The 20,122-nt window shown below is 47.1% G+C and overlaps 2 protein-coding genes across 7 annotated transcripts in view; one reads left to right on the top strand and one right to left on the bottom strand.

Annotated features, from left to right (window-relative positions):
• Positions 1–17,056, top strand: part of LOC147466117 (uncharacterized) — a 46,502-nt gene extending 29,446 nt beyond the window's left edge. For all 6 annotated transcript variants that reach the window (XM_086524033.1, XM_086524017.1, XM_086524025.1 and 3 more), the window contains one exon: positions 15,764–17,056. In XM_086524033.1, the coding sequence (XP_086380159.1) occupies positions 15,797–16,921 (1,125 nt within the window). In that variant the 5' untranslated portion in view covers positions 15,764–15,796 and the 3' untranslated portion in view covers positions 16,922–17,056. The remainder of the gene's footprint in view (positions 1–15,763) is intronic.
• Positions 4,017–6,139, bottom strand: LOC147466118 (uncharacterized). Its single transcript, XM_086513383.1, has one exon. The coding sequence runs from the start codon at positions 5,775–5,777 to the stop codon at positions 4,923–4,925; it is 855 nt and encodes a 284-aa protein (XP_086369509.1). The 5' UTR covers positions 5,778–6,139; the 3' UTR covers positions 4,017–4,922.
• Positions 17,057–20,122: the final 3,066 nt, after the last annotated feature.

The following is a 20,122-nucleotide window of genomic DNA, read 5'->3' as shown; positions in this document are numbered from 1 at the left end:
CTCTTATGCTTTCCCCGATTAATTATCGGCGAGGGACTTTGGCTATGTTACCACAGATTGCTTGGCAGGGGGATCCTCAGACACGTGATGAAATCTTCTCAGTCATCACTAGCATTGCACTATGGAATGTTTGGAGAGCTCGTTGTCTTCACATTCTCAGTGCGGCTCCACAGCTCCTACCGGATACCCTCACTTCCATTTGGCTGGACATCATTCGCATCCTCATTTGGTAGTGGGATTCTTCCTCAGGTACATCTACTAGAGCAGCTGAGGCTCGTCGATTTGCCTTTCTTCGGCGTTGGGCCCGATCTCCACTCTTCTTCACACTTACAGGTGGACAGATTACATGGCATTATGCACCTCCTCAGTGGTTTCTCCTCCACTCATCATACAGACCACCATGACATTGTTCTAGTCGAGTTGTCACTATAGTGGCTCTCAACCTTACATTCAGCTTGTACACCCCACGTGATAGGCTATTTTGACATCCACTGGGGATTATATTGTACTCAGTAATATACAGCCCTGATTTTTCAAAAAGAGAGAGAGAGAGAGAGAGAGAGAGAGAGAGAGAGAGAGAGAGAGAGAGAGAGAGAGAGAGAGAGAGAGAGAGAGAGAGAGAGAGATATTAACGTCCTGTCGAGGCCAAAGCTGACCTATAGGACAAATCAGAATACATCCTTGGTTACAGTGTCTTCCATCATAGCAAAATGAAAATAAAATAAAACTACCTCAGTAGCTCAGAGCTCCACGGTCATGAGCTTACCGTTACAACATGTATTACCCATGCTTTCTACATATAAAGAAAAGAAAGATGTGCAATCAGGTTTCTTTAGTTTCCTGTGCTTGTGAGAGAGAGAGAGAGAGAGAGAGAGAGAGAGAGAGAGAGAGAGAGAGAGAGAGAGAGAGAGAGAGAGAGAGAGAGAGAGAGAGAGAGAGAGAGAAAGAAAGAAAGAAAGCTTTATTAAGGTCTTCGAAAGGCCGAACTCGACCTATGAGACAATATCATATACATGTGTTGATGCTCTAGGCATCGGAAAATAAAAAAAGGGTACAAACTGAAATGAGCCTATACTATGCAAGAGGGTGTGGTAGGGTGGTGCATGTGGTGTACAATGTATAGTGTGGGTCCTCGTGTCGAGGTGTGCTCATGCATCATCAGGCTCAACTAGGGGCTGCAAGGTGATACCACCATGAGATGATAGGGAGGGTATCTAAAAACAAGCAACATATGTAGGGTAGAGAATGTGGTACATCGGTGGTGGCCTGCTCAGGTATCTCTGGAATTCTGGATCTCCTGGTGCTGGTACATGACTCTGCTCTAGATACTGATGGTGTAAGGTTAGTATCCTCGAGATCTCCCTCTGGTGACACCCATGTGTCCTGTATCCTGGGAGCCTCGGTCTCCGACGTGCCCTCTGAGACTCTGCCTGCAGAAGGGTAAGCCCTCTACTCTGTGTAGGTAGTGTGGGGGGGTCTGGTCTTGCTCGTCGGAAAAACTGTGTGATGGTAGTCTGTGTCCTGCTATCTTGATTCTGGCGTGGCTGTAACAACTGCTCTCGAACCTCTAAAGCCGCAACCAGGAACTGGCCAAACCTCCTCTGCTCTCGGCCTATCATATGTTGCTGTAATGAGTCTCCAATGCCATATCTCTCTCTCAGCTCTGTATATGCTGGGCATCTCATGACAAAATGCTCCTCACTCTCCACCTCCATCTTGCAAATCCGGCATGTACGCTCCTCTCGTGGTATGCCTCTGGCTCTGCCACTCTCAATCTCTAGCTGATGTGATGACACTCGTAGTTGGCCAATGTTGACCCGAAGTCGGTGTGGCATGTACTCTTGCATGTATGATGGAATCTCAATGAATCCCTGCTCTGAGAACCTCAGAAAATGCTCATAGTAATATAGCATTTTAGGAGGTAGGGTGTCTGTGGGCGTGCGCCATGTCCTCTGAATATATGTATGCCATATCTTCTGTCTGATGACCCTATTCCGCTTAGAGCGTGAGAGGGTATAGGTCGGGGCCTGGGTGTCATACTGGAGTGGTGGTAGTCTATCAATATCAAAACCGTGCTGAGCTAGCCAATCTCTTGTCTGGGCATACCATGAGCTAGTGTCCCCTGCCTGTGCCATCTCTCTAGATGCAATGAATGCTCTATGAGAGATCCTATCTGGATCCATATCTTTGAATCTGCGAAGAAGGCAAACAGTCTGAAAGAGTGCCTCTACCAACATCGGTGGTGCAGCCAGCTCAGCTCTAATAATGTCGTGTGGAACTGATGGCTTGCTGCGAATCCTGGAGATCATAATAATCTGTGGCCTCTCGATCTGTGTCCATACTGAGTCTGCCAGTCCCGGTCCCCAAATGGCCGAGGCATACATGAGTGCAGGTGTGACCAGTGTGTCAAAGAGCCACCCCTTCGTCCGGGGCTCCTAGAAGTGGGCCTGGTGGCACTGTCTCTCCATCAAAGCTAGTGATGCGTATCCTCTGGTAAGTCTATCTCTGGCTGCCTGTGTCATGGAGAAGGTCCCTGATGCTGCGGTGAATGTAACCCCTAGATATACATATGAACCTGTCACTTCTATATCCCCTCCAGCTACTGTAAATCTACTCTGTCGGCGAATCTGAGCCGATGTATGAAATATGAGAACCTTGGTCTTGCCAAGGTTCACCGTGAGTCCTCTCTGTGAGCAGAAATCATCCAGGGCCTGCAAATGTAGTTGTAGTCCCTCTGCCGTCTCTGACATCAGGACAATATCATCTGCATATAAGAGTATGTGTACAGTAGTCCCTGCAATATCCACACCCTCTCCACCCCTGTGCAAGATGAAGTCTACAATCTCGTCAATGTATAGACGAAAGAGTGTAGGTGATAGGGGGCAACCTTGTTTCACACCAATGGTGCTCACAAGGGTGTCAAATAATCCACCCGGGCATCTCACTCTGCCAGATACATGCTCATACAATGCATAGATCCCCCATGCCATCTCCTCTCCAATCCCAAGCGCAGCCAGACATCGGAAAAGTCTCTCTCTAGGTACTGTGTCAAATGCTTTGCGGAAGTCAACGAAGCAGCAATATAATCTCCTCTTCCTCACCCGTGTCTGGTCGATCAGACAACGAAGGGTGAAGATATGATCAATAGTAGAGAAAGCTCTGCGGAAGCCTGCCTGTCCTGGTGTCCTCATGCCCTCTCCCTCTGCTAGAGAACTGAGCTCCTCCTCTAAAACCGCGCCATATAGTTTGGCCAGTATAGGACCAATCATGATAGTGCGATATGTGCTAGGATCCATGGCATCCCCAGATTTGTGGATAGGCACGATGGTGTGCGCTGTCCACGACTCTGGGAATCCCTCTGAAAGCGCGCGGTTGAAGAGGTGGGCAATGAGTGGTGCCAATGCATCACAACCATATATAAGATGCTCTGCCTGTAGGCCTGCCTGATCTCTAGCCCTACCATGCTGTAGGTGGGATATAGCTTTCTTCACCATGTGGGTGGTGAAGAAAGTAGATGATGTGGGTCGGGTAGCCGATGGCGTAGGTATGGGTGGCTGTCCTGGGATCTCGTATAAGCTCTCGGCATATCTGTGCCATGCCGTTGGGTCCTGAATAGGAGTGGATGGCCTGGGAGGTCTGATCCGACGCCATGCCTCAGCACTATTCTTGCTCATGAGTAAATGATAGATGTCCCAATACTCGTGCTCCTCCCACTCCCGTCTTTTACGACGGGTAAGTGTCTGCATCTTGCGCTGAGCCTGGCGATGTGTAATCTCCCCTCTGATCTCCAGTATATGTAGGTGTCTGTGTAGATCTCGACATTCGTCGTCGTACCACCTGTTTTGTGGCATAGTGCCAATGCGTGGAGGGTGTGTGTGTATGCGATGTGGGAAACTTTGAGTGGCTGACTCGTGTAAGATGGATGTAATGTGTGTGGTGAGTGTGTCCAGAGGGGCTGTGGGGTCTAAGTGTATAAGGTGCTCATGCAAGTGATGTATATAAACAGGAGTGAGCTCATGAGTGAAAGAAATGGTAGTGTAAGTGTGAGGGGGGGAGGCGGGGGGGTCAGCAAGCTGTGTAGCAAAAAGGGAGAATGTGAGATAAGTATGATCCGCCCCTATCGGTGTGCGTGCAACGCTGAAGGAGTGTATAAGCTCTGCTGTTTGGGTAGAGCCCAACAAATAGTCTACTGTGCTCTCTCCGCCACTGTGTGGGAAGCAAGTGAATCCCCCAGAATCTGGCCACCTCGCCATCCCGTTATAAATAACGAGATGGTGCCTGCTGCCAAGCTCAAGAAGGTGTCTGCCATATCCAGTGTTGTCCTGTCCCCCATCTGCAGACACTCTACTCACCCCCATGTCCTCTGCATCAAGTGCCCTCATGATCTCCGGCTGCTCCATATCATAGATCTCACACTGTCGGCTCTGTGTCCTCCCGTTGAAGTCCCCCATGAGGAGGACTTCCCAGAGTGATGTGTAGTGAGAAATGTCCTCCGACAGTCGAGAGTAGGGGTCCTGGATAGCATATCGTGATCCATGTGGTGAAAAGTAGCATATGGCAATGTATAGCCCTCTCTCGTGGGTGAGCTCTAGCCGTACCCACATATAGCATGCCTCTTGTCTCTACTCATCACCTGTATCCGGTTGTGTAATCTCTGTTTGAATAGTATGGCCACCCCTCCTGACCCCCGAGCTGTACTCTGTCTGGTGATGGTCCTGTAAGTCGACTCCCACTGGAATCCTGTGACTACAGGTAGTCCTCTCTCTGGGCTCATGTGTCTCCGTAAAACATACAAAGTCATGCTCACTGATGATCTCCTCTAGGCGCTCCGGATGTGTCCATATAGAACCATTGCAGTTCTAGACTGCCCCTTTGAGTGGTGTCTCTTGTGCTAGTGTATGTGTCTCATAGGTCCCGAATCCCTATGAGATTGGGCGGCCGTCGATGAAGATTCTACCATCTCGAAAGAAGGCCTTTTTACCTTCTTTCCGTGCCTGAAGGACCCTGGGCATGCATGATTTCCTGTGCTCGATTTGCATCCTAGTGAGGTCCTCGTCCATAAAGATATGGCCGCCCTGGAGGCCTCGTAAGAGCACCCTTTTGCGAAAAAAGGTGGTGCGGTCCTCATCTCCTCGTAACTGCATGATCAACGGGCGAGCTCGAGTGGTGTCACGGCCGGCTCGCCATGCCTTTGTAAAAGGCATAGTCTCTTTGTAGCCTAGTTGGCTACAAAGCTCTTGTGCATCCTCCTCTGCTGAAGGTCCCTCTTTAAGGCCAGTGATCCTAACATTGTGTTTCCTCATCTGGCGCAATCGCTCCTCCTCGAGAGTAAGCTGAACCCTCAAGTGCTCTCCCATGTGAACCTCCTCGCATACCTCCTCCTTGATATTCTTTTTAACTACTTCCACCCATCCCGATTGTTTGGCCTCCATTTCTGTCTGGATCTCTTCTTTGATGTCTGCTTTCCATTTATTTTTGATCTCTACTTCTATGTCTTCGAAGCTCGAGATTTCCCCCTCTTCCCTGGAGATCCGGAGGTGGTTGATGCTTTCTTGTATACGGTGTATCTCCGTGTTGGAGGTGTCACGGAGTTCTTCGAATGCTTTCTTCCAGGCCTCCTTTTCTTCTGTGAGGCCTCTGATGTTATCCTCCATCTGCTTCATCTTTTCCGTCATCCTCCTTACTTCGGCGTTCAGTGCCTTGTCCGCATCTTTCTTGGCCTGTGTGATAGCTCTGGCTATCATGTCCTCCACTTCTTTCCTGTCAAGAGGTGCCATGGTCGAGCTCGAGGAGGCGAGGCTGAGCGCACGGGAAGCCTAGTGTTTACAGCCCATCCCCTTGAATGTTGAGAGAGAGAGTGAGTACCTGCGTGTTGCCCTGTTGCAAATTTCTGTGCAAGGCTGCAGCTGGGTGTGTTGTTGCTGCGGGTAGGCACGTCAGTCGCTGCAGGTGCTGAAGGTGCTATGCTGCCGCTGACCTTGCTACCCCACAGGCCCAGCGCGCTGCTCTCCACTGCAGGTCGTCACCTGCCCAGCGTGCAGCTCATCCCCAACAACAGCAGCACGTCGTCACCTCCACAGCACGCAACTCGTCACCTCAGCAGCAGTAGGTCGTCCCCTCCACAGGCCAGCTCGCGCTGAGAGAGAGAGAGAGAGAGAGAGAGAGAGAGAGAGAGAGAGAGAGAGAGAGAGGGAGGGAGGGAGGGAGGGAGAGAGAAATGAAATGTTATATTAACGTCTTCAAAAGGCCATAGTGACCTATGAGACCAGAAAGTTACAACGTGGTGGATTTGATACAAAGTCAGAGTAACAAAATAACCTAACAACAGTATAAAACAAAAACAAAGATATATACTATGGGATTCTAGATTGGTCGATGTGAGCTAAGCAAAAAACTAAGCAAAAATGGGCGGCTTGTTGGGATAGCTGAATCACAAAGATCTAGCATCGATCGTTGGCGAATCTCATCAATTTCCTCCATGGTTAGTAGTTTGACCGGGCGTCGTGCATGCCTGCCCAGCGTGCTCCGAATCTTTTGACGTAGCCTCCGTCGATGCTGTGTAGTCCTTCGCAGTCGTGGGCACCTGGATTTCCCCAGTTCAATCGCTTGGTCGATCAGTGTGCCTCTGGTGTGAGACGAGGGGGAGCTCTGCTGTGGGAGTGGCTCTTGCGGCTGTCCCGTGCTGCTCTGAAGAAGTCTGTGATCTGTCTTTGAGACTGGTTAGCCTCGCCATTCATCAGGCTCTCTCTGTGTCTGCGCAGCTCGAGCAAGAACAAACCCAGGCATCTTTGATCTTCGTATCTCATTACTCTTGAGAGTGGTCCAAAACCCTCTCTGAACAAGCAATGGAAGCGGCCTCATATCTCGTAGTAGACGGGGCAGCGACATGTATAATGCAGCTCTGTCTCAGGTTCCATGTCACACAAGGGGCATGTCCTGGCCTCTGCTGGTACTCCGCTGTATCTCCCGGTTTCAATCCGCAGCTGGTGAGACGATGCGCGTAACTGGCCAATAGCACATCGTATCCCATGAGACAAGTGGGTATCCATGTATCTGGGTCTCGTCACAAAACCATCTTCCGTAAGTTGGAGAAGGTGGTCTCTGTAGAAAGCCATCTTCGTGCGCAGTTTTTGTGCTGGTTGTATCCATGTCCTCCTGGTGTCTAGCTGGGTCAGGTCTTGGCGGATGAGCTTGGTGATCTCCGACTGTGTAAGAGTGAGAGATGGTGCATCCAATGAGTACTAGAATGGTGGCAGCCTGTCTATGCTGAACCCATGCGCCTGAAACCATGATGTCATCTCCCCATACCAGCATGTTGTATCCCCTTGTATGGCTAACTGTCGGGAGGACTCAAGTGCTATGCGAGCATATCTGTCTCTGGGAAGTTCCCATGTGCGGTTTATGAAGGAGACTGATCTGGTGAGCGCCTCCACCACTAGTGGGGAGGCCGCTAGCTCTGCTCGGATAATGGCCCGTGGTACTGATGCCTTGGCTCTAATGAGCTGCGAGATCATAGAGACAAGAGGTTTCTCCATGTTCCCCCATCCGTCTGTGCGACCCGGCCTCCCGTGGTGATCCAATGAAGGTCCCCAAATCTCAGCCCCATAGAGCAATGTTGAAGCCACCAAGGTGTTAAAGAGCCAGAGCTTCGTCCGGGGCTCCTGAAACTGAACCTGCGAACACATCCTCTCCAATCTACCCAATGTTGCGTGGGCTCTAGTCAGTCTGGTCTCTGCTGCTCTTCTGAGTGAGAATGTGGGTCCGCTAAAAACCACTCCAAGGTAAGTGTAAGCGTCTGTGTACTCCACATTCTCCTGGCCGTATGTGAATGTAGGTGCTGATCTCCTGATCCACTGTGGGGTGGTATTAAACACCATAACCTTGGTTTTACCAAGGTTGACAGACAAACCACTTTCGTGGGCAAACGTATGCAAAGCATCTAATTGACGTTGCATTCCCTCTGGGGATTCGGAGATCAACACAATATCATCAGCATATAACAAAAGTGGAATCCATGTCCTTGCCAGCTGTGCACCTTTATCCCCATCGTTGTCAATGTAGTCAGAAACCTCATCCACATACATACCGAAAAGAGTAGGAGAGAGCGGGCAGCCCTGCTTCACCCCAATAGTGGAGTGAACCGGTTTAGAGAGTCCCTCCGGGGTGCGTACATGCCCCACTACTGATCTGTACAATGCCATGATCCCCCAAATGAGCTCTGTGGGTACTCCCATTTCCTGTAATCTGCACATCAATCTAACTTTGGGTACTGTTTGCGGAAGTCCACAAAGCTACAATAGATCCGTCTCCCATGAGATCTGCCTTCCTCGATGAGGGCCCTGAGTGTCAAGATGTGGTCAAGAGTAGAGAAGCCTCTCCTGAACCCTGCCTGCCCAGTTGCACGCATTCCTTCCCTCTCTGCCCATCTACTCAGCAGTTGCTCAAGAATGGATGCATACAACCGTACCAATGCCCAATCATAATAGTGCGATAATTCCCAGGCTCCATGGGGTCTCCTGACTTGAAGATAGGTACGATCGTAGATAGGCTCCAAGTGTCCGGTAGGCCCTCACACATGGCCCGGTTAAACATAACTGCTAGAAGCTGTCTTTGGCATGCATGAAATGCTCAGCGACTAGGCCATCATGATCATATGCTCTCCCAGTCCTCATCCTGTCAATAGCTTTCTTCACCATCTCAGCGGTGAAAAAAGCACGTGTGTGGGCATGGGTCGGGGGGGTTGGGGAGGGGCGGCTGTCCAGGTACTGTGTACAAAGATGATGCGTACTGACCCTAGGTCTCTGTGGAGGAAATAGCAAGGGGGGGGGGGGGGGACTGCTCATGAAAGAGCCGCCACGCCTCACGCGAGTCCTGACTCAAGAATAGCTGATATAGATCTTGTTCGAGTCGAGCCAAAAAAGCAGAGAGAGAGAGAGAGAGAGAGAGAGAGAGAGAGAGAGAGAGAGAGAGAGAGAGAGAGAGAGAGAGAGAGAGAGAGAGAGAGAGAGAGAGAGAGAGAGAGAGTCTCCTGAACCAATCAACCTTGGCAATGAATAACTGAATGTGTGTATACAATGGAGGCAAGGGGTTGCTTATATAGCAATCCTAGTAAATTGCCCTACCCAAGACTTTGACAAATAAGTAAAATAAATACCTAAAAGTCAAACTAAATGTTGGGATCACATTGGGCAATTCACTTGAGATGCCTAAAACACCCTCTTTGCAGCTCATAGTGGACATCAATAGTGAGACCAAGTCGATGAAGAAGCTACCATGGACTCCCCAATAGAAGGCCTTGTACTACCGGATACACCTCGATGTTGCTCTCCTCAACTTTGTACCTGAAAGTAATGCCATCTTGAGCATGGGTTGCCTTTGTAGAAACTTTGAATTGTAGTCCACATTACGTCCAATAATCCCCATTTGTGAACCGTGAACACATCACGTCCAAAATATAAAACTCCAAGATAATGAACTGTTGGAACACATCCTGTCCATAATCTGACGAACAACAATGGATTGGTGCACTCATCCATAGTGTTTTAGACGTCTGATTGGTTCTCTGCTAGATGCATGTGCATTGAACTCCGACCTACGGGTCCAAACACCAATAACTTGAACTCCAACACAAGGGTGCAAATTAATTATAGGGAGCATGTGGTTGCCCCCCTCTGCCACTCACAAGCCTCTCTCTGGCTGAAGCTAGTGGTGCCACCTGTCATTTGACTAGAAATCTGACGTCGAGGCCACTGTGGCCGCCGCCAAGTGCGCCATGCCAATCTCCTCTGTCAAATCTTTATTACGGTAATCTCTGTCCCGCGTGCCTTTGTCCTTGTCTATCTGTGAGTTCTTGCTTTTGCCTTAGGCTTCAAAAGCTTGAGCCTAACAAAGTGGCGAGTCACATTCATGACAACTGTGATTGTACCTCGTGGGTACCAAGGCAACTAACTAAGTATTGGTATTGCCATCCTTGTCCAACTGACCTTTGCCGTCGTCCTCTAGCGAACTCCTCGATTTGCTTTTGACTTCACGAACTTGAGCCAAACAATTTGTCGGGTTCCTTGAGAAATGTGCCGTTGCATAGGCCGCTAAATGGATGATCGACGATCTGTTATCCATTATCCATAGCTTTTGGTCGTTGTCGTCGCGCCTCGAGCAAGGTAGGGACATATTGAAGTTGCAAGATCTGATAATCGGGTACCTTCTCACACTCCAAAAAATGGCCGTACAAACCAAGCTGAAAAATTTCCAAGCCGATTCAACTTCACCGCAAAGGGAACTCCACACGCAATGGGCTGCGCACAATCTACTATCCCTCTCTGACATTTAAAACTCTGTTGTCAATATCCGCTCCGCACGTTTGCCCTGTGGTAGGCCTCGAACAATTCCAAAGCTCCACAATAAACTGTGCATAGCAATGGCTAAGAATTCCATCCAAGTTGCACAAAATTTCCCAAGCCACTCCACACTCACTGCAATCCTCACCTCCAAGAGCTGCAAGATTGACACCAAGCCAATGCCCAAAGCTGATCTTTCATGCCCTCTCTTGATGCCGCTCCCAAGCCAAGACTGCTCCTCGAATGGACACTCCTCAAGCTGGTCACCACCATTGCCCAGTGGGCAATCACAAGTCCGCAACACATTTTCCAAAGCCTTGTCGATCTCCTTTACCAAAGAGCCCACTACCTCTAGCAAGCAGCGTTTTAAAACGCTCAAGCGTATAGGGGGGGCGGGGGAGGGTCCTCGCCTAGGGAAGCTGCCGCAGTCGGCTTTTCAAAACGCTGGTGATAAGGAGAGGGTCGAAACGCTTCCTAGCAGCGTTTCAAAACACTGGGAAAGAGGGGTGAGGGCAGGGGGGTATATGTTGGCGTTTTAAAACGCGAGCTCATGGGGGGGGGGAGTCACTTCCGGGCAGAGGATGCGTTCTAAAACGCAACCACTGGGGGACAGCGACGTCGTCTAGCTAGGCCAATGGTGCGTATTGAAACGTTGTTGCCGACCTAGCTTCTTGAAACGTTGCTTGGCAAGGGGGGGACACAAGTGCTACGAACAACGTTTCGAAAACGCTAGCGAAGGCAGCAAGGCAGCAATGTGGTGTAGCGTTTTAGAATGCTGAGTGGGGGGAGAGGATATCGGCGACATGAATTTCTCTTCTCCTGGTTCAAGTTTGCTCCTCCACGCCAAGGTCTTCAAGCCGCCTGCTCTGCTACCATGTCAAAGTCGACGATGTGGAAGTGGAGAGAGAGAGAGAGAGAGAGAGAGAGAGAGAGAGAGAGAGAGAGAGAGAGAGAGAGAGAGAGAGAGAGAGTCTCCTGAACCAGTCAACCTTGGCAATGAATAACTGAATGTGTGTATACAATGGAGGCAAGGGGTTGCTTATACAGCAATCCTAGTAAATTGCCCTACCCAAGACTTTGACAAATAAGTAAAGTAAATACTTAAAAACCAAAATAAATAATGGGATCACATTGGGCAGTTCACTTGAGATGCCTAAACTTTAACAACCTTGGTTGGGTCCATTTTGACACCCTCTGCAGAGACAATGTGTGCCAAAAAGTGGATTACCGATAAGAAAAACTCGCTCTTCTTCCCATTAACCACCAAATGTTGCCACAAAGCTTGGAAAACCTATAACAGATGGTGGCAATGCTCTGCCTCATTCTTGGAGAATACGATGATGTTGTCGAAAAAGGTGTCCACAAATGACGTATACTCTCGAAAAATCATGTCCATCATCCTCTTGACCATTGCAGGAGCATTTGTGAGGCCGAAAGGCATCACCAAATACGTGTACAATCCAAAGGACGTCCTGAACGCGGTCTTGTAAACATCTCTTGAAGCGATCTTGATCTGATGATAGCCACTTTTCAGGTCAATTCTACTCAAACATGTAGAACCCTGGAGCTTGTCCGATATATCTTTGATCTTGGGTATTGGAAACCGTTCTTGATGGTGATTTTGTTGAGAGCTCTGTAGTCAATGCACATTCTCCAAGATCCATCTTTCTTTAAAACCAACAGCACTAGCAAATGGTAAGATGATGTACTCGGTTGAATGAGACCCTTCTCTAAAAATTCTTTTACTTGGTTCATAATTTCCTCGTTTTGGGCTCAGCTAACTCTGTAAGGTGGTCGGTTCAGTGGTGTACTGTTGGGAATCAAATCAATCGTGTGATCTTCAGGACGCTGAGGGGGTAACTCTCCTTGTAAGCCTTGAAAGAAACAATCAGCCTGAGGTTGCAAAAAGCCTTGTCGTTTTTTCTCGAGGTCCGACAAATTTGACATTTTCTTGTCATCCATCTCATGTAAGAAGATCGAGTAAACAAACAGACTAAATTTCATTAATTTGAAAATGGCCGAAGCCGACACAAGTGGGACGGATTCACCCTTTGATTTTACATCAAGAACTATATCTGTACTCTTTTCATTCTTAAAAGTTGCTTTTCGCGCCCTGTAATCGACCACCACATTGTTCTTATGGAACGAAGGGATTCCCAAAAGGACGTCACACCCCTCCAAGGGCATGATATAAATGTCCTCGTGCCCTAGAGACCCCTGATAGTGCAACCAAAGTTTGCCTAGGACAGGTGTAATGGCAACATCCCTGGTTCCGCTAGAACTGCCTCAGTTGGTGTTCCCATTTCATATGGCGTAATTCCAAGTTGAGCCGCCAATTCAATCGAAATGAACTTGGCCTTGGTTCCTCCTTCGAAGAAGATGAGGGCTTCTTGATCTTGTACTTTGCCCCACGCTCTGCAAAGCTCTATACTTTCATCCATTCATTCAGGGTCGGTCCCCACATATCTGCTGCCAGTCTTGCTTTTTTTTTTTCCTTTCTTTGCTCGCTCCATTGCTTTAGAACTCTTTGGCTTGTCCTCTGACAGTTCTTTAGGTGCTCTGTTACGACACCAAGCGAACACATGCCCTTGTTCCCCACAATCGTAACGTTTACCCTCTTTGAAGTATTCGGCGTGTTGCTTCGTTGACAATCAAGGGCTTGAAGGCTTCTTTTTCTGTTGTTTTCCCTTCGTCTTGTTACTCTTGTTCGTATCTTGTCCGGTCCAAACTGTGACCAATCTATCTGTAGGGTATGTAAGAGTGTTCTCGTGCATTGCAAACATAGCAGCTACGGCACGGGACAGGACGTTATACGTGGTGTACAATACGTTTATTGATTGCACCATCCAAAGTGGTGGGATTGTACTTGTGCACATCGTCCTTCATTGTTGGTTCAAACCCATCTATGAAACTATATAGTTTATCAGAGGGGCTGAGAATCTCTATCTCCAGAGTTAATTTCTAAAACTTTGTGATGTACGCGGCCAAGGAACGAGTCTGGCTCAGGCGGCAAAGAGAGGATCGGGCATGAAAATCCGCATTGGCAGGTTCAAACGCCTTGCGAACAGCACTTCGGAATTTATCCCAAGGTGTATGTTTGCCATCAACCACCTGTCGTTGCCACCAAAGAAATGTTGTGTCCTTTACTAGAGAACTAGCAAGTGCAACCTTTTGGCTCTCTACTAAATCCGTGTTGGACAAGTAGACCTCCATTTTGAATAGCCATTGGTCCAGCACGCGCTTGTCGTGGCGATCATTATAGAGCTAACATTCAGTTTCTTCTTTTGAGAAGTATTACAAAATTTATGAAGTAATTGAAGTTCACGATTGTCTACCTCATCAGTTGGATCCGGTTTTTCGTGTTCGTCTACAGAAGCTTTGGAAGAAGGTGACGGAGAAATAGCATTAGTCGTCTGAGAAGAGTATGATGAGTTCGTGAAGAGGTTTGCGTTTGCATCTGCTAGGCAAGTGTTGATGGATGCGAGGCTTGTCGAAAGTGCGGCCATTTGCTCCTTGATAAGAGTAAGGACATTCTCATATTGGCCTTTGCCACCCTGCGATGTCGGCATGGTTGCTCCTCAAAGAGAATAATGAAGTCGACGCAATCCCTGTAAGCATAAAAGAGCCCTTGGGGCCTCACTCTGCAGAGCATTTGGATGCAGAGTCTAAGAGCAGAGGTCCCTCGGGAGTTATACTTTGCAATGATTAATGATAAAGAAATACGGAAAGAGACGCCAGACTTTTGCTAATACCTTAGGGCAGCACGGAACTACACTGGGCCGTGTCGACTCTCTCTCTCTCTCTCTATTAAAGTTCAGTGATTTTGAAGTTTTTGTTTGTGTGTTGCTATTGATTTCTTGCTTGGAGTGTCCAAGCCCTCTTACAGCTTATGCCCCATAAGACAGAGCGATGGAGACGGGAGCGCACTGATGCGCAATGGACTAAGGGTGGGAGTGGCTAATAAGTCCGGGGCAGGCACATGAAGATGCTTTGACAAACAAAATTCTCTCGACTGCTTTGTCAGATTCTCCTCGAGAATATGTCTGTTGCAAGAAGGGATTAGATCCTCTGTAGATGTTATAGGCTTGGACACTCCAAGCAAGAAATCAATAGCAACACACGAACATAAACTGCAAAATCACAGAACTTTAGGAGAGAGAAAGTCGACATGGCACGGCGGAGTTTCGTGCCCATATGCATTGGCCCCAAAGACCATTGCCCCTTACTATATTTCTTTATTATTATACTCGTACAACTCCCAAGGGTCCTCTGCTCTCAGACTATGCGTCCAGATGCTCTGCCAGAGTGAGGCCCCAGGGGCTTTGATAAACTTTACAAGGGATGCCCAAAAGCAGAGCCCCAAAAGCACTTCCCTCAAAAGTACTAAACCCTCAGAAACTAACGCTAAAGCTGCCAGCGCGTTTTGCGGAAGTCTGTACAGCCTACCACGTCAGCAACGTAAAACGCGGGTGTCCGTACAGAGTGAGGCCCCAGGGGCTTTGATAAACATTACAAGGGATGCCCAAAGCAGAGCCCCAAAAGCACTTCCCTCAAAAGTACTAAACCCTCAAAAACTAACATTAAAGCTGCCAGCGCGTTTTGCGGAAGTCCGTACTGCCTGCCACATCAACAACGTAAAACATGGGCGTCCGTACAGCTGCCACGTCATCAACACGATTCGCGGGTGTCCGTACAACTCTTTTTATTCCTTGTGTCCTTTAGGCCCCATCGGATAGGGTCCCCATAAGTTGGTAGGAACTTAACTTTTAAAATTGGGCCACTCAGCAAGACTTTAAAGTTGGTAAAACTTCTTCCGTATCTTTCACTAGGGATATGACCCCTCTGAGTCTGTCCTTTAGGTCATGCCATGCCATCACTTTGTGACAGCAGCTGTTTGAGGTGTACATCTGCCTATGGTGCACATTTGAGCCCATATGAAGGGGTGTTCAGATGTCTTTTGCAGGTGCGTCGTGTCTCTGTTTGCTTAATTTACGCAAGTGATGATGCCAGAAGTTGTACACAACACAGAAAAACTATCTGGTTGGTCTCTTTAACTGTTAGGGCCGTCTGACTCTTGAACAAGCACTGAATTTCTACACCTTGCAGTTGCTTGTGAGAATCATTGTGGTACATTGCTTGGGGCTGTTGAAGGTTATGAATATCTTTGATGTTGCTACCTACCTGTCCTTTTATTTTCCTCTATATCATGTGCTTTGGATGCGTGGCTCTGCTGGGATGGCAATTGAAATGCCAGTTTATCTGCAGCATTTGGTGTGGTTTTGTTTGTTAGGCTGATTTCAAGGAAGGGCTTATATTGAATTGGAATTTATTTTTTGCTAGTGGTGAAGAGATTTTTTTTGGTATGCATACTGTAGTTTACTATTTGCCTGATATGGCGCCTTGTGGTTCTGGTTATGTTTATGTAGTGAAGGTGGAAGACGCGGAACTAGGAACTGATCATGCCGAAGGATGTAAGTAATCACCATGTGGGTTCAGGAAGAAATAGATATCAGGCTTATAAGCACCCTTCAAGATCTGGCAAGGGACTGAATGTGATCGAAGAGGATGCTGCTGAAAACTCTTCTGCCAAAGCGGAGTGGGAAGATGCAACTTGTCCAATCTGCATGGAGTTTCCGCACAATGCTGTTCTTCTCTTATGTGCTTCGCATGATAAGGGTTGTCGTCCATACATGTGTAACACGAGCTACAGGCATTCCAACTGTCTAGATCAATATCAAAAGGCCCAGCTGAGAGCTCAGGGAAACCATGCCTTAAGAGAGCTGACGCCAGAGGGTGGTCAAGTAATTGGAAGGTTGTCAGGCATCACTAGTACTGACTCCATGAGGACAAGCCGTAGAAGTGGGAGAGGCGTAGCTCTCAATGCTATTGCAGTAGAAACTGCAGGAACAGAGGGTTTTGAGACTGAAGCAGGCTTAATGGAGAGAGCTGATGGTATAGATGACTCTGAACAACTCAGGGCATTCTCCCCCTACTTGCAGGGTGATGTGCAGGGGTTGCTTTGCCCACTCTGCAGAGGCAAGGTAGAGGGGTGGAAAGTAATTCAGTCAGCCAGGGATCACTGGAACCACAAGGTTAGGAGCTGTGCACAAGAAGCATGCCCATTTTCAGGTAACTATGAGGAGCTGCGGGTGCATGCGAGACGTGAGCATCCATTGGCTCGTCCTTCTGAAGTGGATCCAAATCGTCAGAGGGATTGGAGGCGCTTAGAACGAAGAAGAGATCTTGGGGATGTAATGAGCACAATGTTACCAGGTGCAACAGTGGTGGGAGATTTTATGATAGAAGACAATTTGGAGGACGAGGAGGAAGCAATGGACTTTCCAGGTGATGAGGGGCATTTGTGGACAGTTTTCCTGCTGTTTCAAGTGTTTGGCCCAGCTACCTCTGTGGAAAGTTCTTCGCGCCTGCGCAGCCGCCTGAGAGTTCCTCGCAGAGGACTGTGGGGTGAGAGCCTTGCTCGCAGTGAGAGCAGGCAGGTTGATGGTTCATCAGAAGACAGTGACCCTGCAGAGCTGTCAAGGAGGTCAACGAGGAGACGACGCACGAGGAGAGCAGAAGGGTAATGTTGAAAGGCCTGATTTTGTAATACTGTGGCATTACCAGTTGCTGTGCTTTCGTGAAATTTATGGTTGGGAGAATATTCCTCATGGAAGGTGGTGTAATGCTCGGTCTAAAATAGACAAATTGTTTTTTGCTCTTTTTTTGTGTCTTGTTATCACAACTCGTTTGTTAACTCCCACAATGTTAATGTGCATGCATTTGTGCCTAAGGGCACAATCGACTCCATGTGGTTTTACAGTGGGCGTGCCAGTCATTCATATACAAGATTTGTCTACTCTCTCCCCCCCCCAAGGTCTTGAGTTCAAGACCAACAGATTGATCGAGTTGGCCTCTTGGGATATTCGATGTTCAAATGTTCACTCGAATCTAGGACATCAGAATGTTCTTTTCTATTATCTCTATATTTATCATGGATAATAGGACATCTCAAGGAGAGGCAAAACTAGGTGGTGGACAGGACTTCTCATTGCATGGAATAGTGTAAGGACTTTGAAGTACAAAGTTCTCACATTTGAGGATGGCCATTTAAGGAACCCAAAGTCCTCTAATTTACCATTTTGTCATCTTGAACACTACAGGTAAATTAAGACGATATTTGAACAAATGCTCTTGAGAGTTGAGTTTCAGGTTTAAAGTTTGGAACGTCTTTACTGAAACATGTAGCTTGTAGTTACTCAGGTGGAAGTTTGTAGTTACTGATCAAATAAAAGAATTGCTTTGTACTTCAAAGGTTGATTTGAAGTTATCTGATGGGTGATGACTTTACAAGAGTTGCCTTCTAAAATCTAGCACATTATTCCCTTATTTGCTTTTACCTCCGAAAATGGAGGGATGCAGAGATCACACTAGTAAGGTACACTTAAACCTCGTTTAAATTGGGCAAATGGACTAACCGCCAGTTGGAGGATATCCACCTTAAACTTTGCCACTCTCGATGTATGGGCAGAATTTTTGTTGTTCGGGAATGGATTGCTTACATACCTTATCTTTTTTTAAATAATAGAGACCTATCTTTAACACACATTTTTACTGATATTTTGACAAATAGTGTCATTTGTGTCTACAAATAATGAACTATTTGCTGTCAAGAGCCCACAGAATGATCACAAATCTACTCCTAATATTATCTAATGATGGAGAACCAATATTCCTTTAAAGAGTTGCAAAGCATAGCGTCTCCAGAGATTAATGATGGCCATATTGGGTATTTTGATAAAATTGAAGGGCGTTTTAGCCAAATAAGAAGGGTATTGTGTGAAATTTTGATATTTAAGGGGTATTTTGGGAATTTGGACAAAACTTAGGGACACTTCGGTAAATTTTCCACACAAGGGTATTGTGACAAGTTTAAAGCCTTGATGATCCTAGTTGAAATTTGTACCATGGAAGGGGGTATCTTTCAAGATTTGAGCTTGAGATTGGCTAGGATACTCCTTAGTTTTTTGGTATTTTAGCCCTACTTTGTGTAAGCAAAGAGAGAGAGAGAGAGAGAGAGAGAGAGAGAGAGAGAGAGAGAGAGAGAGAGAGAGAGAGAGATTTGTGTCCCCTTGCCCCCCCCAAAACAAATATTCGCATCACACACATAGCGAAACTAGTTTGGTATTTTGGTTGGGGCTCCAAATGGGATAAGACCATCAAAGTTCTCATGTTGAAATTTCTTCTAGTTCTGCATGGAAAACATCTCAAGGTGATATTTTAGTGGCTTGTGCTGACATCTACAATTCTTCTCCAAGAGGTCCCAAGATTTGGAAATTGCAAGAAGACAAAAGGCCTCTTCCCTTACATATCTCATTTACTTTCCAAATTAGCTCGAATAAAAATGGCTTACAAGTCCCCATAGGGTTGGTCTAATGTTGGTCTAATGGTAAGGCTTTGGCCTCTCAACCTATGGGTTGTGGGTTCAAATCCCCCGTTGGGTCACACTCTAGAGGGACACCTTGTGCTCACCTGGTGTTCACGTTGTTAGGAGTCGTGCATCCTCCTCTTGGGGTGGGTCCTCCTCTCTCTGCCGTTCCCAGCACCCGTTCCCAGCACGTGGTGCATCAATTAGGTGGAGGTTCCTAGCTAGTTGCTACGAGTTCTCTCCGTCGTTCCTAGCACGCGGTGCATCAATTTAGTGGCCATGGTGATGCTTACACATGGCTCTTGCCCGATGGTACGTGGCCCTTGCCCCACCATGTTTCATGGCTAATATTTGGAAGGGATAAGCACCTCCCCTTGCGGGCCCTCTGGAGCGTCAAAAAGAAAAAAAGGCTTATAATCTATAAAGAGTTGTAGAAAGTCATTACATCATAATGCAAATAATCTCTAGCTTAAAAAAAAAAAAGAAGGGTATTGTATGTTTTTTGGTCTACCCAAAGGGTTAGGCCATAGTGATGCCTCGGGCTTTTGACGTAGCTAAAAATGTATTTATGAAGAAATAAAATACCACCACACAAAATGATGGGCGATAGACTTGAGGTGACGGGTCAATGTAAGGGGAGTATATTACATTGCCTATCTAATTTAGGAAACATCTAAGCCTTGTCGTCATGGATTTCCAAAACTCTAGTGGAGAACGTCTTGGACAACACAAAGGCTTGTAAATACAAATTATACTAATATTCTTCACCAAACATGTCGTTAAATTACAAAAATTCAATTGTAAATTGTTTGGTATTTTGTGATTAAAAGGGCAAAATGCCTAACAATGTCTAGTAATTTCATTTCTTGGTTTATTGAAACACTTTTAACTCCTTTGGGTTATGTCTTGTTGACTACTCCCTTCAAGTAAGCCATTCGAACTCCACTATCGTGGTAGGTTGTGTGAGCAACACATGCCAAGATAGTGCTACATTAGACACAACTCCTTTGCCTAAGGGAAAGCTCCAAAACAACCCAAATTGCCTTGTTTGATCCCTATATTGCTCAATTTCATTTATCTTCAGTTGCAATTCTGTGTCGATATCCTTAAGCAAGTCAAGGGCTCCATCACGAAGCACACAAAGTAATCAATCAATTTCTTTGGGCCACAAGGTCACACTAAGGACCCAACTATCGGCCTAAATTATTCAAATTTAGGACAAAAAGGCGATCATGTGAAGGGAAGTAGTTATAATAGCAGTGTGATTGACCAGTAGGCTGTCCGGGTGAGAAACCTAAGAAGAATGACATTAGGATAGAAAATGAGACCTCAAAACCATTCCAAGTTCCATACGTTGTAG

The sequence above is a fragment of the Adiantum capillus-veneris genome, chromosome 1, assembly GCF_014529385.1.
Source record: "Adiantum capillus-veneris isolate H3 chromosome 1, ASM1452938v2, whole genome shotgun sequence".
NCBI classification, from domain to species: Eukaryota; Viridiplantae; Streptophyta; class Polypodiopsida; order Polypodiales; family Pteridaceae; genus Adiantum; species Adiantum capillus-veneris.
This window is presented reverse-complemented; position numbering and strand designations above follow the sequence as displayed.

Bases quoted from the DNA above. Each gene is read 5' to 3' on its own strand.
- LOC147466118 (XM_086513383.1), bottom strand. From the start codon at position 5,777: ATGGCACCTCTTGACAGGAAAGAAGTGGAGGACATGATAGCCAGAGCT.